Here is a 21,741-nt window from a genome sequence, read left to right as displayed (position 1 = left end):
TACTGTAAGCATAAAAGGAGTATATTTTGAATACACAGCTATGTTTTTTTCTTTGTACTACAACTACACTACAAGTGAACTTATAAGTATACTGATAGTGTGCTAGTCTAATCACCAAATATTTATACCAAATATTTTTGATACTTGAAAATATACTTACTACACTTTTACTTATTTTACAAGTTTTATACTGCAAGTATACTTTCCAGCTCTCGTTAAGTGAACTAAACAATACTTACAGTTTATTATTCATATAATACAGTTTATTTATAAACTTGAACATGTGCGCTTGTAAGAGAGTATGATTGTGTGGAAAAAGTATTTTATAGGGTACTCAATCAAAAGAGTAAACACAACAACAAGTCAATATACTAAGAATATTGTGTTGTTTTTATTCTTTTCAGTAAGTTTAAGTGTATCTTCATCAAAAGACTGATCACAAGTATAATCTAAACATCATTTTTTATCTTTGTCACGTCAAGTATTCTTAACGATAATAAAAAGGTATATTGCTGAGAAGTACATAAAAAGACTGAAAGTATACTTTCTTGTTTTCAGTTTTAAGGAAGTATGCTAATAGCACAGGTTATGATGGCCTGATGTTAATATGGTCTGATTGTAGTCCAGCTTTGCTTTACAGTTAACTGTTTGTTCAAAAAACAGGTAGCCCCGCCCCAAAACTATACTATTGGCTAAACAAGAAGGTCATGTCTTCCAAACAAACACATCAACGTTGACCGGTTCACTGAGCCTCAGTGTTTACTGTTGAACGTCTTCCCACTGGAATGAGACAAAGAACTTTAACATTTAAAAAAACAATTGGCCTCATTCATAAAACCCATTCCTACATAAATTGTCTTTCCGATCAGCATACACAGAAATTTGTTCTGCTTGTGTTTCATGAGCCCCAATACCTTTAAATCGAGTCAATTCAAAGTTTACTTCTCAAAGTTTTTTCATCAAAACAAATTCCTGTGCCGGGGATTTTCTTTCTAATCCTTTATTGTGGTTGGAGGTTGCTAAGATTTACGTCAAAGCGTAAATAATATAACATTTCCATTCCGGTGACATAGTGTTTATAGAGTTATTGTATTCAGCCCTGGTGCTTAGGATAAAGTGACTCACTCCTCAATATATTCACCATAGAGTAACGGTGTTGATTTTGTAGCTCAAATGTTTAAGCGCTCACACCGCTAGCTTAAAAGTGGGTCAGCTTCCTCATAGACGACCACGCATGGTGTTCAATCAAAACCAAACGGTAAACAACTATGAAAAATCTGTTATTAAAAAGACAGATAACGGAGATTGATCTCCCTTCTCTTCCTAGCCCAAAGCGGATCTTGGGCTGCAGTGTGAAAGGTCATTTGTAAAACACGCTACCCACTTTCATTCAGCCTGGAAACTGTGCAAATGACAGGAAGATACCGAAATAGGCCACCTTGGGTGTTCAGAACCTGTGGGGAGGCTTCACGAAAGGTCACATTTACACTAGTTTGCACTGAAAACAAATGAAACAAACAAGAATTTTAAATAAAACTTGCAGGATTTTGGAAAATATAAAAAAAATGAGCAAGTACATCATTTTTTAACAGTGTTCAAAACTGTCTCACAATTGTAAGGTTAAAATATTGATTTGTAAGGTTAGCTGTCGGGTAAATGGTTATTATAGTTTACTGAAACAAAAACTTGAAAAAGTTTCTATTGATTAAAATTAAATACAATATCTGTCTAAATATTATGTGGAAACCTAAACTAAATGAAAATGAGAGATCTTATATAATCAATAAACCAAAACAGTCACTTAAATAATTGAATAATGAAAAAATATTCAATTAAATTGAAAAATTATATTCAATTAAATATTTGAGATGCACCAATATATCAGCCAATAATCAGGGCCGCTATATCGTATTAATCAAAAGAGGACAGGAAAATGGCAAAAATGTATGCTCTGTATATAGAAAATATTGAGAAATTGTCATGATTCTGCCACATCATGTCATGTTTTTTTTGGTCTTGTGGGGGGATCATGACAGAGCCTCATGTTTTGTGTGGACAGAGGCCTTTTATTGTTGGTTCCCTCTCGTTTCGTCATTATTGATTGTTAATGATTTCATGCCCCACACCTATTCCCCTCTTGATTTGGTTCCCTATGATTTTTTTGATGTTTAATATTTAAACTCACTATATTAATTAATTCAGGAAGATAAGAAAAATTAGTTTAATCTTCAAAATCGGTATCGGCAGATACCACACTGAATAATCCGCTATCGATTGAGACATATAGTATTGTTGCATCTCTATCAAATATTAAATAAAAAATGAATTAAATAAATCTAAATAAATCTAAAACTAAAATAATCAAATCAGCAAAATAGTCATAACAAATAAAAATAATGAATTTGAAAATTTATATGAAAAGTAAATGCTAATTTAAAATATGATTAAAACTATAATAAAACTGAAAACAACACTACGATTCCACAGGAAACATGAATCTGGCATCACCTGACTTTAACTTAGCCTGCTTAAAGAAAAGTATCTGAAGTAATCTGCGATACAGCTGAAAAAGTTAAAGCTTTAAAAAAATGTATAAAAAATTAAACTTTCAAATAAATCATAAAAGTCAATAGAACTATGCAGGATTAGGAAAAGTTTGTGGCAGTCTTTTGTGTGAAAACTCAAAGCTGCTCAAGTGACAGACCGAAACTGTGAGTAACTTTATATAATGCCTATGAAAACTGTGGCAGACTTTTGTGTGAAAACCAAGAGCTGACAAAATGACAGACTGCAACGGTTTGACCGCGTTATAAATACAATATCTACAACTTTAAAATCCCATTAGATGGGCCAAGCTTGACACCCTTATAAGAGCACACAACTTAATTTTTACCATTAAAATACACCTTTCAGGTCACATGAAAACATCTGTGATGTTAACTCATGACATTCTGCAACTTTGCATTTTAACTCCAGCTGTTCAATTTCACATTCCTGAAGTGCCAACGTGAATGCTTTCTCATGTAACGCCATTTCAAGTACATTGTAAGCAGACTCCACACCCTCCAACATGACTTAAGGCACTTACTGTACACTAGAAACCCTTTCAAAAGCATACACCATTCTGAATATACCGTTTCTCAAGCTTGAAACAGTATAATTTTTCATCAAATCGCCCAGAACAGCGAAGCTACGCTCCGCTCGCCGCATGTTGGGTCATAAAAGCATGAGTGAGCACTTCAAATGAAAGTTGTAAATAATATTTCATACCAGTAAATTGAAGCTGGCTAAAGCACTGCCTCATTCTGTCTCTCTATATGCAACTGACACGGACGTAACCTAAAAACAAGCACTTTATTTATTGCTGTATCCGGTTGTGTGAGTGAAGTAGTGTTGGGGTTGCTGTGACCACAAGAAGTGCCTTCCATGAGAATTCACAAAGACTGTAGGTTCATTCCAACACCTAGTGAAATTCCCACCTAGACAGCAGTTTAGAGCATCGAAGGAATAATCCTGATTCTAAATAACCTCATTGAGGCCTAATGCTACATTGAGTCTACATGAGGAATGCATACAAATAAAACTGCTCATAATAAACCAATGAAGTGTCTGTGGTAAGTCTGATTTTTTATGCAAAAAAATTAATTTAACCACCTGATTAAATGGCGGAACCCATTTATGTCTATTGTATGGACACAAAACCAATGCAATTGAATAAGTGCAGCCGTTGTTTCGTTACCAACATTCATTCCAATGTTATATTTTGTGTTCTGATGAAGAAAGTAAATTATGACAGAATTAAATTTTTGGGTGAACATTTTCTTTAAACAATCAAAGTGCACAGAACAAAAGTGGACAAAACATTACACTCTTAAGGTATTTTTTATACAATACACTATCAGAAAAAAGGTTTAAAAATGTACCTTTCCTGTTGCTGGAGTGGTATAAAGTGAATATAAAATGATCTTTTTGTGCACATTATGGTACCCTAAGGACACTTAACTGTCCTTACGTTACCACCCCAGCAACAAAATGTTAAACATTATAACCTTTTTTGTGAATTATATGACACTCCCAGCATAACTTTGAGAAAAGCATACAACATTTTTAATACATCTTCAACCATATATTTTTAAATAAAGAGTGAAGCATCCAAAGTTGGACATCACTTTTGGCCTCCTCGTAGTCATTCACCAATTTAGTCTGTCGCTAAACAAATCAAGATTACAGGCGCTTGGTCCGTATTTGGCACAACAACTTACACACTATCATCAAGAAATTGAAATAAATCGTTAGTCGGCAACAATTTTATCAAACTTTCTACTTATGTGGTGCATTTTTAATGAGTTGACAGGTAAAGTAGGCAGACTGTCTACATAGGCAGTAGACAACACGACAGCTTTTGCACTCACTAAGATTTTGAAACAGCCGAACCTGTGTGTTTGAAATGGAAGTTGTAAAATGGAACACTTGCAACAAATGGGCGATTCAGTCCATTTTTCCATTAACAGAACAGAACTAGCATTGAACCACCAGAGAGAGACGTTGGAAAACTGCAGTCAGATGGTCTACGTGTCATTTTCTTAGCTCTAACTGCTGAAGATAACGTGCACGAGGAAGGAGCTGCTGTCAGACAAACTAGCAGTTGTCTTTTGTTTGTTCCGGGCTTGTAAGTCCATTTCTCCGGGTGAAAGCGAGTGCTAAATGACTTAATATAAATATAAATTTCACTTGATGAGAGAAGGGTAGTGTGAAGTGGTGGGGTGTTTATTGTCATGCTTTTAGTCCCATGCTAGCGATGTTTGCTGGAGCTCACTTAAGATGTGGTAAAATGAAGATAAACAGCCTCCATTTTGCAGCTTTTTCTAAACCACTGGGGCCTCTAATGCACCTCTAATGTGCTTAATGCATGTTTGTGGGCTTTTGTGCGATGAAAAACATAACTTACTACTTACTAAATGTAGAAAAATATGTTTTGTTGCTTATTTTTCGGAACCGATCTAATATTTGAAGCACGATCACAAGGGTGTGATATTTCTTAAAGCGTTTGGCAGATGAACAAATGTTCCTGTCTTGACTACCAGATGGTTTACTGTAAGTTAGCTCTCAACAGTTTTTCTTTTGTACAAACACATACACGCACGTTAACGCCAATCTTCATGTGTGTCGCAAAAACTGACCACTTATGTCTGAATACACGGTCACGACACAGCAGGTCGAATGCTTTACTACCTAAAAAAGTTCTGTTCAGATTATACTAAACTACATTTTCAATACACAAATAAATACCCTTCCCTACCCTCTATAATCAATCAAGAATTCATTGATTTTAAAGCTTATTTATGGCCTATTTGTGAAAGATTATGATTAAATTTGTTCTTGAATAAACTCTTCAATTTCACATAGTGGTCGACTTACAGAAACTCTTAACCATCATGGTAGACTAACTTTACACAATAATACTATCAGCCTACATAAGCCATACAAATCTTGTTTCTTTTAAAGCGGCCCTAACACACGTTGTTTCTGCCAATCTCATATTAATCTTTAGTACCTATAGAGTAGTATTGCATACATAGTATCTTCAAAGAGTATTTAGTTTGATCACATTTATAAAGGATAGATACAGCTGTACGATTCCTTCCGAAAATCACAAGGCAGGTGCAGGGGGGAGGGGTAGGCTGAACTAAAGCACATTTTCAAGAGAACACAGACATCAGTTTCACTCACAGCATGCGGTTCATGTCGGGCATCTTCTGGAGCTGGGACGGCTCCATATTTCAGTTTCAGACAATCTCCAAATCCAACGTTATATCCACAGTTTATATAACATTCATCACCCAAATGCAGTGAACAAAAAAACACCTGAAACTTTCTAATGTCACAGCTATTCGGAGGAAAGAAGTGGATTTTAAAGGGATAGTTAACCCAAAAATGAAAATTCTGTCATCATTTACTCACCCTTTTGTCATTTTAAACCTGCATGACACAAAACTTTCTTCTTCTGCAAAACACAAAAGAAGATGTTTTGAAGAATTCTGGAACCGAACAACAGCAGTACCCATTTAGTTCTATTGCGGGGACAAAAAACCAATGGAAGTGAATCGATGCCACTGTTGTTTGTTTACATACTTTTTTTAGATGTCTTCTTTTGTATTCCGCGGAAGAAAGTAAGTCATGCAGGTTTGAACTGACAAGATAAAGAGCAAAGGATGGCAGAATTTTCATTTTTGGGCGAAATATCCCTTTAAATACTTGCTGTGCAGAACTGTTCCTGCTCAACTGGTGGGTCATGGTGCTAGCAAGGTCTTGGGTTCGATAACCTGTGGACACGCTTAGAAAAACCAACAGACAAACAAACAAAAATAAAAGTTGACTGTAGTGTAATGCAAGTTGCATATTATAAAAAGATAAAGAGATGTCAGTAAGAAAGAAGGTAATCTGTAACTCAGTCAGTCAGACTCCGCCCCCCTTCTGCCAATAACAGTTTACTTAAGATCTGTAGCTAAATGATCCCTCAAGATCTCTTAAATCCTCTAAAAAAACAAAGCGAAAGCTCAGGTCGTTGAAATGAACACAGGCCATATTTTGTACAGTCCAAATATTTTGTACGCCGTTAACGCAGTGAGACTCTTATCGCGCGTTAAAAAAAATGCCGCCGTTAATCTATTCTCAAAGTTGGGTTGGGAGCTGGGTCTATACTACGCAAGCTATGATGACTTTCACCTTGATAGTTTAGCGCGGATGTATACCAGCTTAACTGCACTGTACGGGGCGAGAACGAGATTTTTAACTCGCGTGATTCGCGTCATTCGCGGAAGCAGAAGCCGCCTCATCATCTCATAACCAGGGCTTCATTCGCGTCCTTAGCGCCGCCACATCATCTCATAACCAGGGCTTCATTCGCGCGATTTGCGCAGCAAGTAGGTCTATTGGCTCTTTACATTAACACATAAATCACTCGCGCTTGACACGCCATTCGCGTTTGGTCTGAACACAACATAACATTACTGTGAAGTTACCGCATCAAACGTGACGTGCTAACATGGATGCAGCTATGAAGCCGCCGGGTTTGCTTCAGGGAATATTAATTTTTAAGAAGCTTCCCAATAAAAACATCGACAAGACTAAGGTTGTTTGCACCTTGTGCAATGCGGAATTGGTTTAAAAAAACACTTTCTCTCAACAGGTAGCGGTCTAGCTTTAGTTGAAACCAGTAACTTTGTATTGAGATCTAATGTATTATGGCTCATGAATGACATATCGCTTGTTGCTCCCTCACTCTTTGTAAGTCGCTTTGGATAAAAGCGTCTGCTAAATGACTAAATGTAAATGTACTGTAGGAGCTCTTCCAGTCTCAAGTACCACCTAAACGCAAATCATCCCTTAGCTAATGCGGAAGTAAACACAAGTTCATCTTTTTGAACATAATTTATTTTCATCACCAATTATCATAGTAGAACAGCTTTCTCAAGCAGTTTGTGATGCATTTTGGAAACAGGAGATGAGCCCTTGGTCTAATGCGCCACCTGGCTTGAGAAACCCGTTCTCAAAGACTTACTTTTAGTCATTATTTGGGTAGCACACATATTCTGAATGCCTTCGGCAGAATTCAAATGAGCCATTTTAATCTAGATTAATCTAGATTAATCTTGGAATTAATCTAGATTAATCTAGATTAAAAAAATTAATCTATGCCCACCACAAATTTTTTTGCATTTTTGTAAATATCTGAAGTATGCTTCGACTCCAGAGCTTGAAACAATAGAAACCCTCTCCATTTCCTCGCAGGCGTTTTAGCTGACTCCGTAAACCCGACGTGTCACTTCACCCTAAATTTATTTTTAATTAATTTTAAATTAATGAGCTTCCAGTTCAAGTAGTGCGTGCCACTGAAATCATTCCGACGAAGATAACAAAGTGACAGAGGTTCTCACACGCTAATCCTGCATAACTGATAAACTCAGTTAGCGATGACATGCAGAAATTGAAAAGATGTTAATGTGGCACTGTGTAATGCGAATCGTGGCCTTCTGAGTTTCCAGAAGCTGTTGAATGGTACAAAAGAGCGCATTTATGAAGTGATTCTCCCTTTCAAAAGCAAAGTAGGCACTTGAACGTATAATGCTCGATAACATAGATGAGTTAATCTCATCGTTTATGAATGCGGAGAAAGAAGTTATTTGTGTGGAAGCTGATTAGTAGCGACGGATTGGCCACGTCCAGAAGCCAACGCTGCAGGCATCAACAAGTGAGTGAAAGAAAAAAAGACTGAATCTTTGAAAAAAATGATTTCACAAGGGAAGACGGGAAGAGAATTAGAGAACGAGGTCTTCCAATGTAAATTCAAATCGGAATTGCTCTGTGTGAATTCGCCTTTGATGTTATCTCAAATAAGATTTATTATTACCACCGTGACAAAAACCCACTAAGTTCGAGTCAGGAGGGAGAGAGGGGGAGGACAGGCAAGAACTCGAACATGTCGTGTGTGTGTAATGATCGCCTGATAACATTTACTGTAAGTGCGGATGGCAGATGTGTTCAGACAGGCACAGCAAATTAAATCCACGTGTTTATCGCAAAGCATTGTCTTAAAGCTCCTCGCTGGAGAGATTACAAGCATTAATATCATTACTCTTAATACACCACCTGTTGACAACAACTATAAAAATTATTTCGCAATTTAAAAAGATAATTATAATGAAACATGGTTAGCAGGAACCCATTTACATCACTCATTTGCTATTAAAATTAAGATGTGTTTACTCATTTGACCGATTAGAAAAAGAAGCACAAAGACTTTGTATAATGAGACAGTCTAGGTCACGACTGGGGGACGGACGTGTCCATGGCTGGACAATAAAGTCGAACAATGGAGTCCTGGCGGCTTAAAGGGGCCCGATTCTGACACTTCACTCATGCATGAATACACACTCACATTCACACAACAAGGCCACTTCACATTATTCCAAGAGTGTCAAAGTGAGAAATAACGGTACACAAGGAAAAAGAAGGTAAAAGAGCGCAGGCACAATGTGGACAATAGGGCAGAGGTTGGACGTAAATAAGGAGCGAAACATATGCACCCGTGAACTTTCGGCTCAAACATCCACCTCAATACAGACTATTCACAAAGACTTGAAACCATTTTGAGCTACTATGTATGTAAATACACTAAATCAGAACATGTACGACCAGCTAAAACACATTATTTACATATGGCATATTCCGAACACATGCAGTTAAACCCATGCAGTGTTTTTTAAAGAGTACATAATTGGTCATTATTCTTTCCTTACTTCTAGACTGACTCTCAAATGATTCGTTCCGCGATTCATCTGTCTAATCCCCTTCTTTCCTGTATCCTAGTCGAATGTGATTGGTCAGATGGTATACTCTGCTGTGATTGGTCTACGGCGAAAAAGGCTCACGAGCTACAGTGTTTGGCGGAGAAGAGTGAAATTTTCACGGGCAGTGGTACGCGAATCTGACTAGGGATGACTTGTTTGTGTGATTCAGAGTCGACTCCCTTTTTTCCAAGCAAATAACTTTGTTATTCCTTCACCTTCGGATTTACAACTTGGCCGACTGCTTACTTTCAAACACGACAATATTACACACTCCATGAAATGTAGTTTTCATGATCTCATGTTATGCACTCTTTAACAAAGTGACATGGCCAACTACTGGCCTGGCATACAACATTTTTGATGATCTGTGGGCACTTGGATCATTTTAACACTGTGGTAGTGTGTATATGTGAAACTATGCAATAACAGAAAGGAAAAACACGCGCAACGTGAAAAAGTCCTAATAATCACTAATAACGTTTCAACTAGAGGCAACAAATGTCGTGTTTAAAGTGGGATTTATTGTCTTTGCTGAGTCGGGACGAGACGTGGCGTAACACTGGTTGATCAAGAAGGGCCAACGCACTCGCGTTATTTATTATGTTACCATTCCCTGCTGTAATGCGAGCTTATTTCTATCTCATATTAACTCTGTATGATGTATATGGTTGTTTGTTTATGGTCTTTATAACGTCGTATATAAAAGGTAAAACAGTAAGATATAGTTTTTAACTATTTAACATATTCTTTTTTTAATAAAACCTTACCAATCCTTTACATCCTGCTCAAAGTCGCACTGTTAAAGTTGATGTATCGGCCTGATCATCTTCATTTTCCGTGTCAGAGTTGGGCTCAAATTGATATAAGGAAGTACCGATGACATTTTAACACCTGTTAGTACAATTTCTTTGGAACCTGATATTCCGAATATGGTAGGAGGAGTTACATTTCAGTGAAACACTCTAGTATTGGACCAATCACTACACACTTAGTACAGTGCGCAGTTGCTACAGTTACCAAACAAGTCATTGGTAACACGCTACGCAACAATAGACTGAAATCCTGAAGAATCTGCAAGGTCCTCCTGCCCAATAAGACCCGTCTAGCTCGTCTGAAGTTTGACAATGAACATCAAAATGATTCAGAAAAGTCTTTGGTAAAAGTGCTGGCACTGCTGTGAGATCAATATTAATCCCTTTTAAAGGAGGGAGAGAAATGTTGACTATGACCCCAAGAACACCATCCCTACAGATAAGCACATTGTTGGAAACATTATGCTTTAGGGCTTTTGCTCTTTTACGGGTACAGGATGACTTCACCGCATTGAGGGGCTGAGGGACAGTCCCATGTAACGTAAAACCTTGGACGAGAACTTCCTCCCCTTAACTAGATCACTGAAGATGGGTCGTGGATGTGCCTTAAACATGACAAAGACCCAAAACATATTGCCAAGACAACCAAAGAGTGGCTTAAGGAAAAGGACATTAAATGTTCTAGCAGTCTCTAGACCATTGTCCTAATGAAAATCTGTGAAGGAGGCTAAAACTCCAATTTGCTGAGCGACAGCCAAGAAACCTTAAAGATTGACACAGGAGTGGACTAAAATGTATCCTGACAAATGTGCAAACCTGGTGACCAACTATCAGAAATGTCTTACCTCTGTGCTTGCCAACAAGGGTTTCTGTAAGCAGGCAACTTACAAAATCAGCAGGGGTTCAAATTATTATTTCCCTCACTGTATCTTGATACACACTAAAAAGGTAATAATAATACATTTTGATCAATCGCAATTGTGACGAACAATCTGGTTCAAAACAGCCTTGGTTTGAATATTTATGCTAACTGTTTCGTGTTGGCAGTACGCGTCTGAGTGTGCCAGTGCATGGAGCATGGCAGAAGATTGTGGGAAAGGTGCGGTATGTACCGGAGAGCTGCTCTAAAGGGAGTCTGGGTGAAGTTCTGACCAGGAGGAGAGGAGATCTTATTCAGCGCCTGCAGGAGTTTGTCATACCAGATCAAAAGCCCATCTGACCAGAGCAGCACAGAGAGGCTTCAGACACAAGTAGCAGTTTTCATGCCGCGCATTCGAACCTGCCAGAATCTACGGACAAGCGCATACACCCACCCCGCACAATCAAATCCATCTGGATTTTATTCTACCACTCACATATCTCTCTTTTTAACCCTCTTTGCTCTGCTTTCTTTTCCATTTTGGAATGACTGACATCTCGGTGACCCTTAAACAGCTCTGCTGTCTCCTGTGATGGATGCGTAAAGGAGGAAGATTCTAAAGAGGTGCCAGGACTGCCCTCCGCAGAGATCCACCCATCCAAAACTACTTCTCCATCCTTCCTCTTTCTGCACCGTTTCCTCTTTTTCACGCTCCACTCCTCTTTAACATCTCCCTCCTATCTTATTGTTTCAGCCCACACCTCCCCTCTCATCCCATCTCTCCTGCACCCTCTCTCCTTCATGCCATTCTCTGTGGGACCTCGATGGCGCATCAAGATGTCAGAGCGTTCGAATACAAACATTCATCACTGACGCGCATTGAGAGCGTACACGCAGAAAGCCACTCAGCGGCTGACATGCCTGGCAAGAGTCGTAAATACAGAGAGCGCGGGCGAACGGCTTGGGATGGCGTGTGACAGTTCCCTGAAGTTTTGTTTTGGAGTTTAAGAGTCTCAAGGTCTGCTGGGGATCAAAGACAAACCCGGAAAGAAACCTGTTGAAGTGTGTTTACCTATGGCTCTCACCCTTCGTGTGAAGTCGTGTTATAAATATCCAGCTTGTGAAAAGCAACATCCAGCCATCAAAATACTTAAAAACATTTTCAGTGACCGTGTAAATCAAACTTCACACTGTGAATCACAGCATTCAGATCAGCTGTCAATCAAATGTTCGTCACAATTACCTTAGGAAAATTTACAGTAATGAGCTCTAGATTTCTGTGCGTGCACCATACGGTAATACGTACTAATAATAATACTTTGTAACTTTAAGGTTAAAAATAATGGAACACGTTTGATATGCCCGATCTGATCCTATGCATTCTCTGACTTTGACCCTGCCATTTGCTGGATGGGAGGTGATCAATAACCTTCTGAACTCCTTGGGGTTGGGGTTTGGGACCCATCCAAAGCTGTACTGAGGTCTTGACACTAACACGGCGAGAAAGCTGCGTCTGCAGCGAACAGAAAAGTGAGAGACCGGAAAAAAGTGCCTGCTACCAAAGCTAGAGCAAAGTCACAGGAGTGGGTGTTCTCATATCTGTTTGGAGTCGAACGCATTCATGCGTTAGCATTAATGCGACCTCCAAAAGAAAGAGACGGATTTCACAGCCCCAGCGCTGAAAGGCCCGAGGCATCTCCGTGCCAAACGCATTTAATGCGTTGAGCCCTTGCTCGCAATAATACAATCATACTTCTCAATCTTTTAATCTCGCTGCCGTTTTAAAGACTGAGACGCACCCACGCGTGGCACGCAAAATCTGTGCTCTCCTTTTAAACATCCTAATTCAATCAGTAACACACCGCCCCCCTCTGAAAAACAGCCTGCCGAGCACCAGAGCGACCCAGCTGGCAGCATATGCGGTCTGGAGTGATGAATCCGATTCCAGCAAAGGCTTAACCGAATTCTGCTCTGAATCATAATTCTGAATCTGAGCATGTCACTGTCCTTGTCTCGTACCCTTTTTATTTCACACTCGTGCGCTTCCGTGAATTCATGCTTCCTTCTTTCTCTACTTGTCACTTTGACGTTCAGTCGATATGACACGTGTGCGACCTGAGAAAACGTGCGTGTTGACAGCATATGACCTTTACCGCTTTTGCCGAGACACACCCTCTCCCTCCATGTCCCTTTCTCTATCCGTATATCGCTCTCTCTCTTTATTAATGGAGAAAATTATGGTTTTATTACAGTAAATGCATAGTGACCATGTTTTTGGCAAATTGATTACCATTAGTTTACAACACTATGTGTATAAATACCATGGTAAACTACAGTATGTGTGGTAGGACAATAGTAAATAGGTGTTAACTTTTTAATTCAATTTAAAATCTACGCCTACATTAACCCCTTGTTAATTATAAGGCATGTCTCTTGTCCCTTTCTCTCTCCCCGTCTCTACCATGTCTCTCCATCCATGTCCTTTTCTGACTCCATACATTCTCATTCTCTCTCTCTCTCTCAAACCCTTAGCATCTCAAAAAGGTTTCAAGTTACCCCTCCTTGAATGACACTCATTATAATGAACAATGCAATTGTATCAGATACTATCAATCCCATTCTTTAAACCAGTGGAAGCTAAAAAAGTATTGAAATCCCACTTGTTAAAATAATGTTCAAACTTTGAGAACAAACACACAAACATCGTTTCATGGTGCTGAACTTCAAACTTACCTTGGGCGCGCAACATGTGGGTATTCCAGAAGAACACAAGGGCAAATATCCAACCCCACATCCCGCACCTCGCTCTCCTCATCGTCGCGTTCTTTATATTTCCTCGGCGGTCTATAATCCCTTTAACTTTGCCTTTGGTAAGATCGCTTTGAACCCCACTTAAGCCGGAATCTGTACCCCCGGCAGATGTCGAGGTTAGTAACGGAGAAAAGTGCGCGGTCCGCTTCACTGCATTCATAAGGCGATTCTCATTCATCCGCGACGCGGGAGAGTTGAGCTCCGAGTCCGCCACTTTGCGTCCGGTCGCTTTACTTTCATTTCTCGGGGCTTGGGGAAAGCTTTTACCCTCATCACAGCTAGCACTTAATAACACGGTACCCTCAAAGCTCCCGTTAGAGAACTGCGCGGAAAGGGACCGGATTTGCTCCAAATTTAAGGATTTGTAGGACAAACATATCTCCATTGAGCGCGAGCCGCTCTTCTGTGTCCCGAGCCGGTCCATGATGCTTTTCTATTGATCCCGGTGAAGTACTGATCCGATTTAATTTATCCGCGTACAGCGTCGGTACCTCCTATAAACCCGCGTTGTTTTGGCGTTTCCAAAACGGATTATCTACCCGATCTACCCGATTCTCACGGCATTCGACGTTTCTTGAAGAGACATTTAAGATCCAAACCGGTGTGCGTTGGTCGTGCCTTCATCCATTTGGACCCGGCGGGTGGGCTCTGGATAAAATAGGGTTAGATTAATTTTCTTAAGTGGTTAATTTGGTATCCTGAATACTTTATGTATCCAACAGGTTAGCCAGGATTCAACAATAATCACATAACCCAAAAATGTCCGGCGCAAACTCCTCGTGAACGGATAAACGGCTGTGAAATGCAAAAGAAAGACAATAGTTGAATATATTATAAAATATGTGTGTTATATAGAATTATAAAACATCATGTGTTCAATTAAATACTGTTTCAACTCTCTGACTCAAAGCAGTCATGATGACTAGCAAGGGTGAAGATATTAAAAGACAGCGGTGCGCATCCTTTATCACTTTACAAACACTTTCTCACACTCGTCCACTTTAGCGCACGAGACAATCCCACGATTTAACTTTATATAGTTAAAGGAAAAACACCAACAGCTCTCACCTAATGCTGCGATTCGGTTGATCTGTGGTGCACGAATCCACTGAAGAGTCGCAAAACCTCGGTCACCGAACACCTGCGACCGGAGCTAAAGACACTCTTTCAGCAGACTCTCGTCAGGAAATCAAAAGTTCAAGATGGTGCATTCAAAAGCATAATTTCGCCCAAAACGTGTGTATGAAGGGTTCCGTTTGCCCCTCAGGAACATTATTTTGTCCAGGGCACAATTTGAAGTTGAATTCGGAGTCCCGTCAGCTCCGCCCACCTCCGCTCTGATTGGTCGGCGCTCTGCAGACTACAGGCTATATTATTTTTCATGGGGAGCACGTGGAAAATGGAAAAGCTTGTGAAACACGGTGCCATGCGCCCCCAATCAGACAGATACATTCATCTTAAATCACACAAACACACACACACACTGACGGTGAGGTTTTCAGTAAATTTTTAGAGGCTTCCATGCTGTCATTGTTTTAAAGCGCTGTTAAATTAACAAGGCTCTGTCTTCTATTAATAAAATCATGGGCATGTTTTTTCTTAAATGTGGTCTACAATGATACTTATTATTTACAAACCACCTTGATTTTCTCTTCTGTGCAACAACTGATTTTTTACAGAACAAAATATTATTAACAATATACCGTTTTTTTCCATTCTATTTTTCAATGGGACTTTGAGCTCCAAATAAACAAGTGACAAAACGAAAGCACAATCTAAAAAGTTGAACACTGTATTTTAAATGTTCTAAAGCCATACACTAAACATTCGAAGACGGTGACATCATATACAGTAATTGATTTGGGTCTGTAATGACCAGTCATCCCTGACATCAAACGTGTATTCAGATTTAACATTTAGTCACATTTAGTCATTTGGCAGACGCTTTTATCCAAAGCGACTTACACTTATTACAGGGACAATCCCCCTGGAGCAACATGGAGTAAAGTGTCTTGCTCAAGGACACACTGGTGGTGGCTGCTGAGATCGAACCAGCAACCTCTGATTTACCAGTCAGTGGTTTAACCCACTAGACCACCATCTCCGGCGAGCTATATTTAAGAGCTAGACAGCTTTATGGCATGTTATTGAGCTCAACAATGGAAATTCAACATAATAATTTATTCTGTGCTTTATGGATTGTCAAATTGGTTTAGAACAACATGAGAATGATAAGTGTAAGGTGAACTATACATTAAATTAACAGGGATGATTTGTAAGATTGTAAAGACAAAGACATGCATGATAGAATACCTTTTTTTAAATTTCAGAGCTACTAGAATGTCAAGGACAATGTGTTAACATTGAGCCACCTTAATGATGTCAGTAATTACTATTAAGAACACGGCTCATTTTTAAATGACATAACGACAAAGATGATCTAAAAATGATCTTAGATTTGATTGAGACTATAAATCATGTTAGAACTGTATTCTGCTTTTAAGAGTTTATGAGGAAGTTGACCTCCGACAAAGAGATTATTATTGATATTAAGTTATTGATCTTTTAAAGATGAACTGGTTTTATTGACAAAATATATGTTAGACAACAATCTAAATGCTAGACATACAATGTCAATGATAATTGTTTTTGTTTGTCACACACACAATAAAAAAACGTCCGTAATCTCTCTGTTGAAAACATACGGCTCTTAACTGTAGAGTAGTACATTCTGTTGAAAGCTAATGGAAGTCAGGTGGTCATGGTGATTGCGCGGTGGTCTGGAGGGGATCTGTGCTCTCTCTCATCACTGAGAGCAGTTTCTTCATTTCTCGGTGGCAAAATGTGTTAATACTCTGGCCCCTGTCTGCGCTGGTCATTCCTTGCTTTCTATTAAGTATGTAATTGGAACAACTAATTCCAAAACCAATTTGATTTGCAATTACGTCCATCGCCATTCCAGGGCAGTATTCATTTAAAGCCTGTCTTACCGAGACGGTGATAGTGGACTGACATGTGGACGCAGGTGCACACGAGCACACACACCGTGTCGTGATACCAATCTACTGCCCTTCCTCAAATTAAATGTTCCTTAATCCACATCTTAATGCGTTTCTTTCTCTCTGTGTAAATGGTTTGCACTCAATTTATGACAGATGTACTTGCCGAAGACACCGAACATATTAAAAAAAGTTGAACTAACCAATACTTTAGGACGGTAAATATAAGCTCATTTGGCAAAGATTTAAAGTGTGAAGGGTTAACTATTGACGTCCCCTGAAATTGGAGTGAAATGATTGGTTGATCAAGAATGTCGATTACCTATAGACCACTTCGGAAGACATAAACAACGCTGGTCGAGAAGAACTTTTTAAGTTTTAGACTTTTAGAAGTTTTTTAACACTACAAAAGTGAACATTTATAAGCAAAACAAAATGTTAAACAAATATCATTAGGATTTAGTTTGTAATATTGAAAATGCTATTAAATGAAAACTGAAACCATAAGTGCTTCTTGACCAGTGTTCACATCTTGCAAAGTGGTCTATAGACGGTTTCAGAGGCAAGAACATAAACAAACGTTATGTGGCTTAAGCTTAGCTTCTGGTAGACCTCAGCAGAGAATCAATAGTAGTTTTAATTCAATTGAATACAATTAATATACAATAAAATATTCATATAAATGAATATTAATATAAATTAAACAACAAAAAAACAGTAGTTAACTTCGGGCCAGCGCATGCAACTGATGAAACAGTCTATACCCGAAACCAAATACAGTAAAATCATCTGATTAGGTGACATAAATTTGCTATAGCCCAACAAGGATTATGCCCCAGGGGCATGTCGTATTCGGCGAAATCACCGGTGGCTACTTAACTCTACAAATAGCGCCACCTAATATGACATCTAATGAAACTCAACCTGGAATGTGCTCAGTTGCTGGTCTTTGATCCATCATGCTTCTGTCAATCAAATTTACGGCCAAGCACGAAGATGCACTGTTCACTGAGAGGCGAATCAGTTTTGTGTTTCAAAGGATCAGATCGCTTTGTGAGGAGTAGATGGTGTGCGTTTGCGGCGCAAGTCTTTTTACAATCCCAAGTTCCCATAACACACTAAACACCTGTCAATCAAACAAAAGAAACGCTTACCAAACAGACTAAATCAGCATCTGGTTTAAAAAGGGCCACATACTCGGCTACGGATTTGATAAAGTCGGATATAAGTAGAAGCCTGCTGGCCGATACATTAAGGCTGCTTTTTCACATCGAGAAACTCATAAAAGATTCCCTGTGGGACATGGTTTCACACTACGCCTTTTCTAGAAGAAAACACGGTGTATATTGAGTGTAAAAAGACTGCAGAATTAGATGCTGAAATGCTATTAGCATGTCTATATTTATCCACAGTTTTTCCATTCGCATATAGCAGTTTAGAGGGGAAAAGGTTGATTCCCGGGCTTTGAGGAAACCCGTGGTTTTCATGCCCGAGGACGAAGTCTTAATTGTATTACAACAGAGAAATATGATCTTTCACCTCCACCCATTAGCATTTTTTTGCTTCTATCATGAAGGGAAAAGGTGTGTGTGCTGTGTGTGTGTGTGTGTGTGTGTGTGTGTGTAGAGAACCAATAGACTAGACAACTCTTGAAAAAGAGTGATAGAATGAGAGATGTGGAGATATAGGACAGGGTAAAAAAGGCTATCAGTGACAATAGGAAGGATAGACAGAAAGAACGAAAAGACACAGGCATGAAGTGAAGATACCGAAAGGTAGGACAGAAAGTGATGGGTAGACAGAGGAGGAGAGATAAGAGAGGTATGTAGGCGGTACAGGTATATAATATCCATGCATTAGCTCTCATGAGCTTCCCCTGTGGGGTGTCTATAGACTCAGGATAACAGCAGAAGGCTATCAGACAAACAGTTAGAAAACACACAAGAACACTTAAATGTTCTCTGTGAAACTGCCCGAAGGAGCTGACAAAAAAGTTGCTCTTAATGAAGATCTCAAATTCTGGCATCATTTACTGACCCATGAGTTAAGGTTAATTAAAGACAGAATTTCATTTTGGGGTGAACCGTTCCTTTAAATGTGACCTAAATCCCAATTTGGTCTTGGATGTCTTTGATGAAAATTAATATTGAGTTCAAGTGACACTAGACAAGATACATGTGAAATTACAACAAGGATGTGTTTATCTAAAAGTTGATTGACATTAAGAAATTGTGAGAAACGAGACATTAAAAATCTAATTTGTGATTTTGCGTTCCCATAAGTCTGTCTGTTTCATTCAGTTTGCTTGTTTTTTTGTGATTGGCGGCATACCGTGCAGATGATAGCCTGGGGTGATCTGAAAAGCTATGCACTGGATATCCATGATCACAGGATTCTGAAGCACCAATCTTTATGCCCACAGGTTATTTTGTGTTTGTGCCCGATTTTGAGCCTCAAAGTTGGGGTTGGCTCAGGTAAGCTGTGATTTCCTGAAACCTTATCTGGAGTGCTCATGCTGTCTTGCTATAAATCACTACAAACTACAGACACACCCTAAAGTACAATGGAGGCATGGAGTGACAAAGACGGAATGGAAAAGCTTGAATAGGGGTTGAACAAAAGGATGCGGGTATATTAGCTCAGTTGGTTATCTAAAAGTGTACGGATATATAATAAACAAAACCATTACGACATTCTGTCAACAAATCAAAAGGGTCTAAATGGCCTATATGTTAAGGGGAAGCGTGCTCAAAATCTATAAAAACAACACTTAATTTGATAAATAACAATCGTTTTAAAAATCACAGGAAGTCAATTGTTAGGTTTGCTGAGGAGGGAAGTGTTAATAGGCTACTTCAAGAAAAATCTGATATACAGTTTAAGATAAACTCACAGATTTTAAGGGATAGTTCACATAAAAATTCTAAATGTATTCACTCTCATAAAATTGGCCCCCATATGGACACAAACCACAGACATATCGCAAAATATCTGGTTTTGTGTTCGGCAGTAATAAGAGTCTAATACAGGTTTTTACTGACACCAGTGTGAATAAATGATGACATATGTAATACAAACAAAAAACCCATATTGACTACAGGAACTTTTTTTAAAGTTCAGGAACATTCGGAGTAGGACTTGGGCACTGAACATGCTGATTGGTTGAGTTCATGCAGCGCTTGGATTGGTGACTCTACGCAGCCTTCTACATTGTAGTCTTGCACAAAAAATCATGATTGTCGCTTTGTTTGACGTCTACATTGTTCTACCAAGTATTATCCGATTTGTAAACCAAAATCCGTAAAATTATCTGAATCGTGAGATTTGTGATCCGTTGCATCACTAGTAGTAAAGCTAGTAGTAAAACTCTTCCATTGGCATCCACTAGAAAACAGGAATTGTATCCTTTCCTGCATTGTGTTGAAGCTGCGGCGTTAGCATTATCGTGACACGATGGCAAAAAGTTGAAGGCTTACCATTAGCTAGTTAGTAATACGGTAATGTCGTTACAATACTGGACTTCACAATTCTCTCAAATTTAGAAAGATTTTTAAAGCTTTATAGTTATTATTATCATTCATAGTGTGAATGACTCTTAAGCTGAAGGAGGGACCCAGGCTATAGATAGGGCCAAGAAAATCGGATACATTACAATCTAGCAACAAGCTAGCAAAGCCCTAGCAACTGCACAGCAACATGCTTAAAAACTTGTGCAATAAGATAGCAAAGCCCAGGCGACCACCCAAGCCTCCTTATTATCACAGCAGCGAGTTTGCACAGGCAAGCAGCCCTCACGCTTTCCTCAGAAAATGTGAAAACCTAGTCAATGCTAAACCTGGAAGCACTTCCTCAGCAGGTGGTACAGCATCCAGTGTCCATTGTTCTACCGGACAGCACAGGCACCTGGACCCCAACGATCCCCCGAAGTGCATGAAAAATTGCGAACCCTGTGAATTCTGTCAGTCATTCTTTCCCCTTGCTAACAAACTCCTACGTGTACATATTCACTTCAGAGGGACGGATGGTCTCATGTATCTTAACTTACCCTGTTTAAACCCTATCATCTCTATCACACCCCCCCTCCCACCACCACCCACCTCACTGGAGGTGCTTAGGTAATGTAATCCTGTCTCACTCCATCTACCGTAATAGATGAACTTCACGTCAGCTCCTAGTATGACCAATACATCACAGGCGTCTAGCGTTTTCCCCAACTCGCGCACACACTCACTCTCAGAAGGAAATACATTTGAGCAATAAATAGTGAAACGTCCCGCTGTCTCAAACAGATGTAGCAACGAGACTGTCACTCGCAAAACGCGAGAGTCCGAACGAGAGAGAGTGGGGGGTATAAAGAAAACAGGCGTGGTGAGTTTCAAATGGGGTTTGCATGCTTAAACATTTACATAACAGAGAAAAGCTCATTTTTAATTGATTATATCTGAATGCGAGTTATAGCAAAAAGCCGCAAGTTTGAAAGAACAGAGATGGGAAGATGGGACCTAAACCGAACATCGTAACAGTGAGATTAGGGCATTAGTGGTGGGCTGTTTCTATCTGTTTGGCCCACTGAATGCTATCCACTAAAACATGCATTCAGAATCTTAACAGGTACAACGTCGTGTTGTAGCGGCCTGCTTCATTGCTTGGGGCAAGGCTGCGGAAACACAAAAAAGTCTGAATCATTCAATTTGCATAATAGGGAAAAATATATATTTTTAAAAACGTCATGCAACAAGTCCTTAAACAGAGCCAACACATAATATTTTGGATACTTTGGTACAGTAGAACATTCAATTCCAACCTATCCTTTCCATCTTACACACTGCCACCTATAGTGACCATCTCGCAACCCATATTTAATGTTTGAAAGTCCCTTTATTCTTCTATGTGGGACCTCACAGAAGATG

At 39.2% G+C, this 21,741-nt stretch overlaps 1 protein-coding gene across 1 annotated transcript in view; it reads right to left on the bottom strand.

Moving 5' to 3' along the window:
* sdk1b (sidekick cell adhesion molecule 1b) overlaps window positions 1–15,104 on the bottom strand; it is a 189,864-nt gene extending 174,760 nt beyond the window's left edge. Inside the window, 2 exon segments of the mRNA XM_056771518.1 lie at window positions 13,755–14,627; window positions 14,901–15,104. Of these exon segments, the coding sequence (XP_056627496.1) occupies window positions 13,755–14,256 (502 nt within the window). The 5' untranslated portion in view covers window positions 14,257–14,627; window positions 14,901–15,104.
* Between the last annotated feature and the right edge of the window lie 6,637 nt (window positions 15,105–21,741).

The sequence above is a fragment of the Triplophysa dalaica genome, chromosome 2 (assembly GCF_015846415.1).
Source record: "Triplophysa dalaica isolate WHDGS20190420 chromosome 2, ASM1584641v1, whole genome shotgun sequence".
Classification (NCBI taxonomy): domain Eukaryota; kingdom Metazoa; phylum Chordata; class Actinopteri; order Cypriniformes; family Nemacheilidae; genus Triplophysa; species Triplophysa dalaica.
Note: the sequence above shows the minus strand (reverse complement) of the source record. Positions and strands in the feature narration are given on the sequence as shown.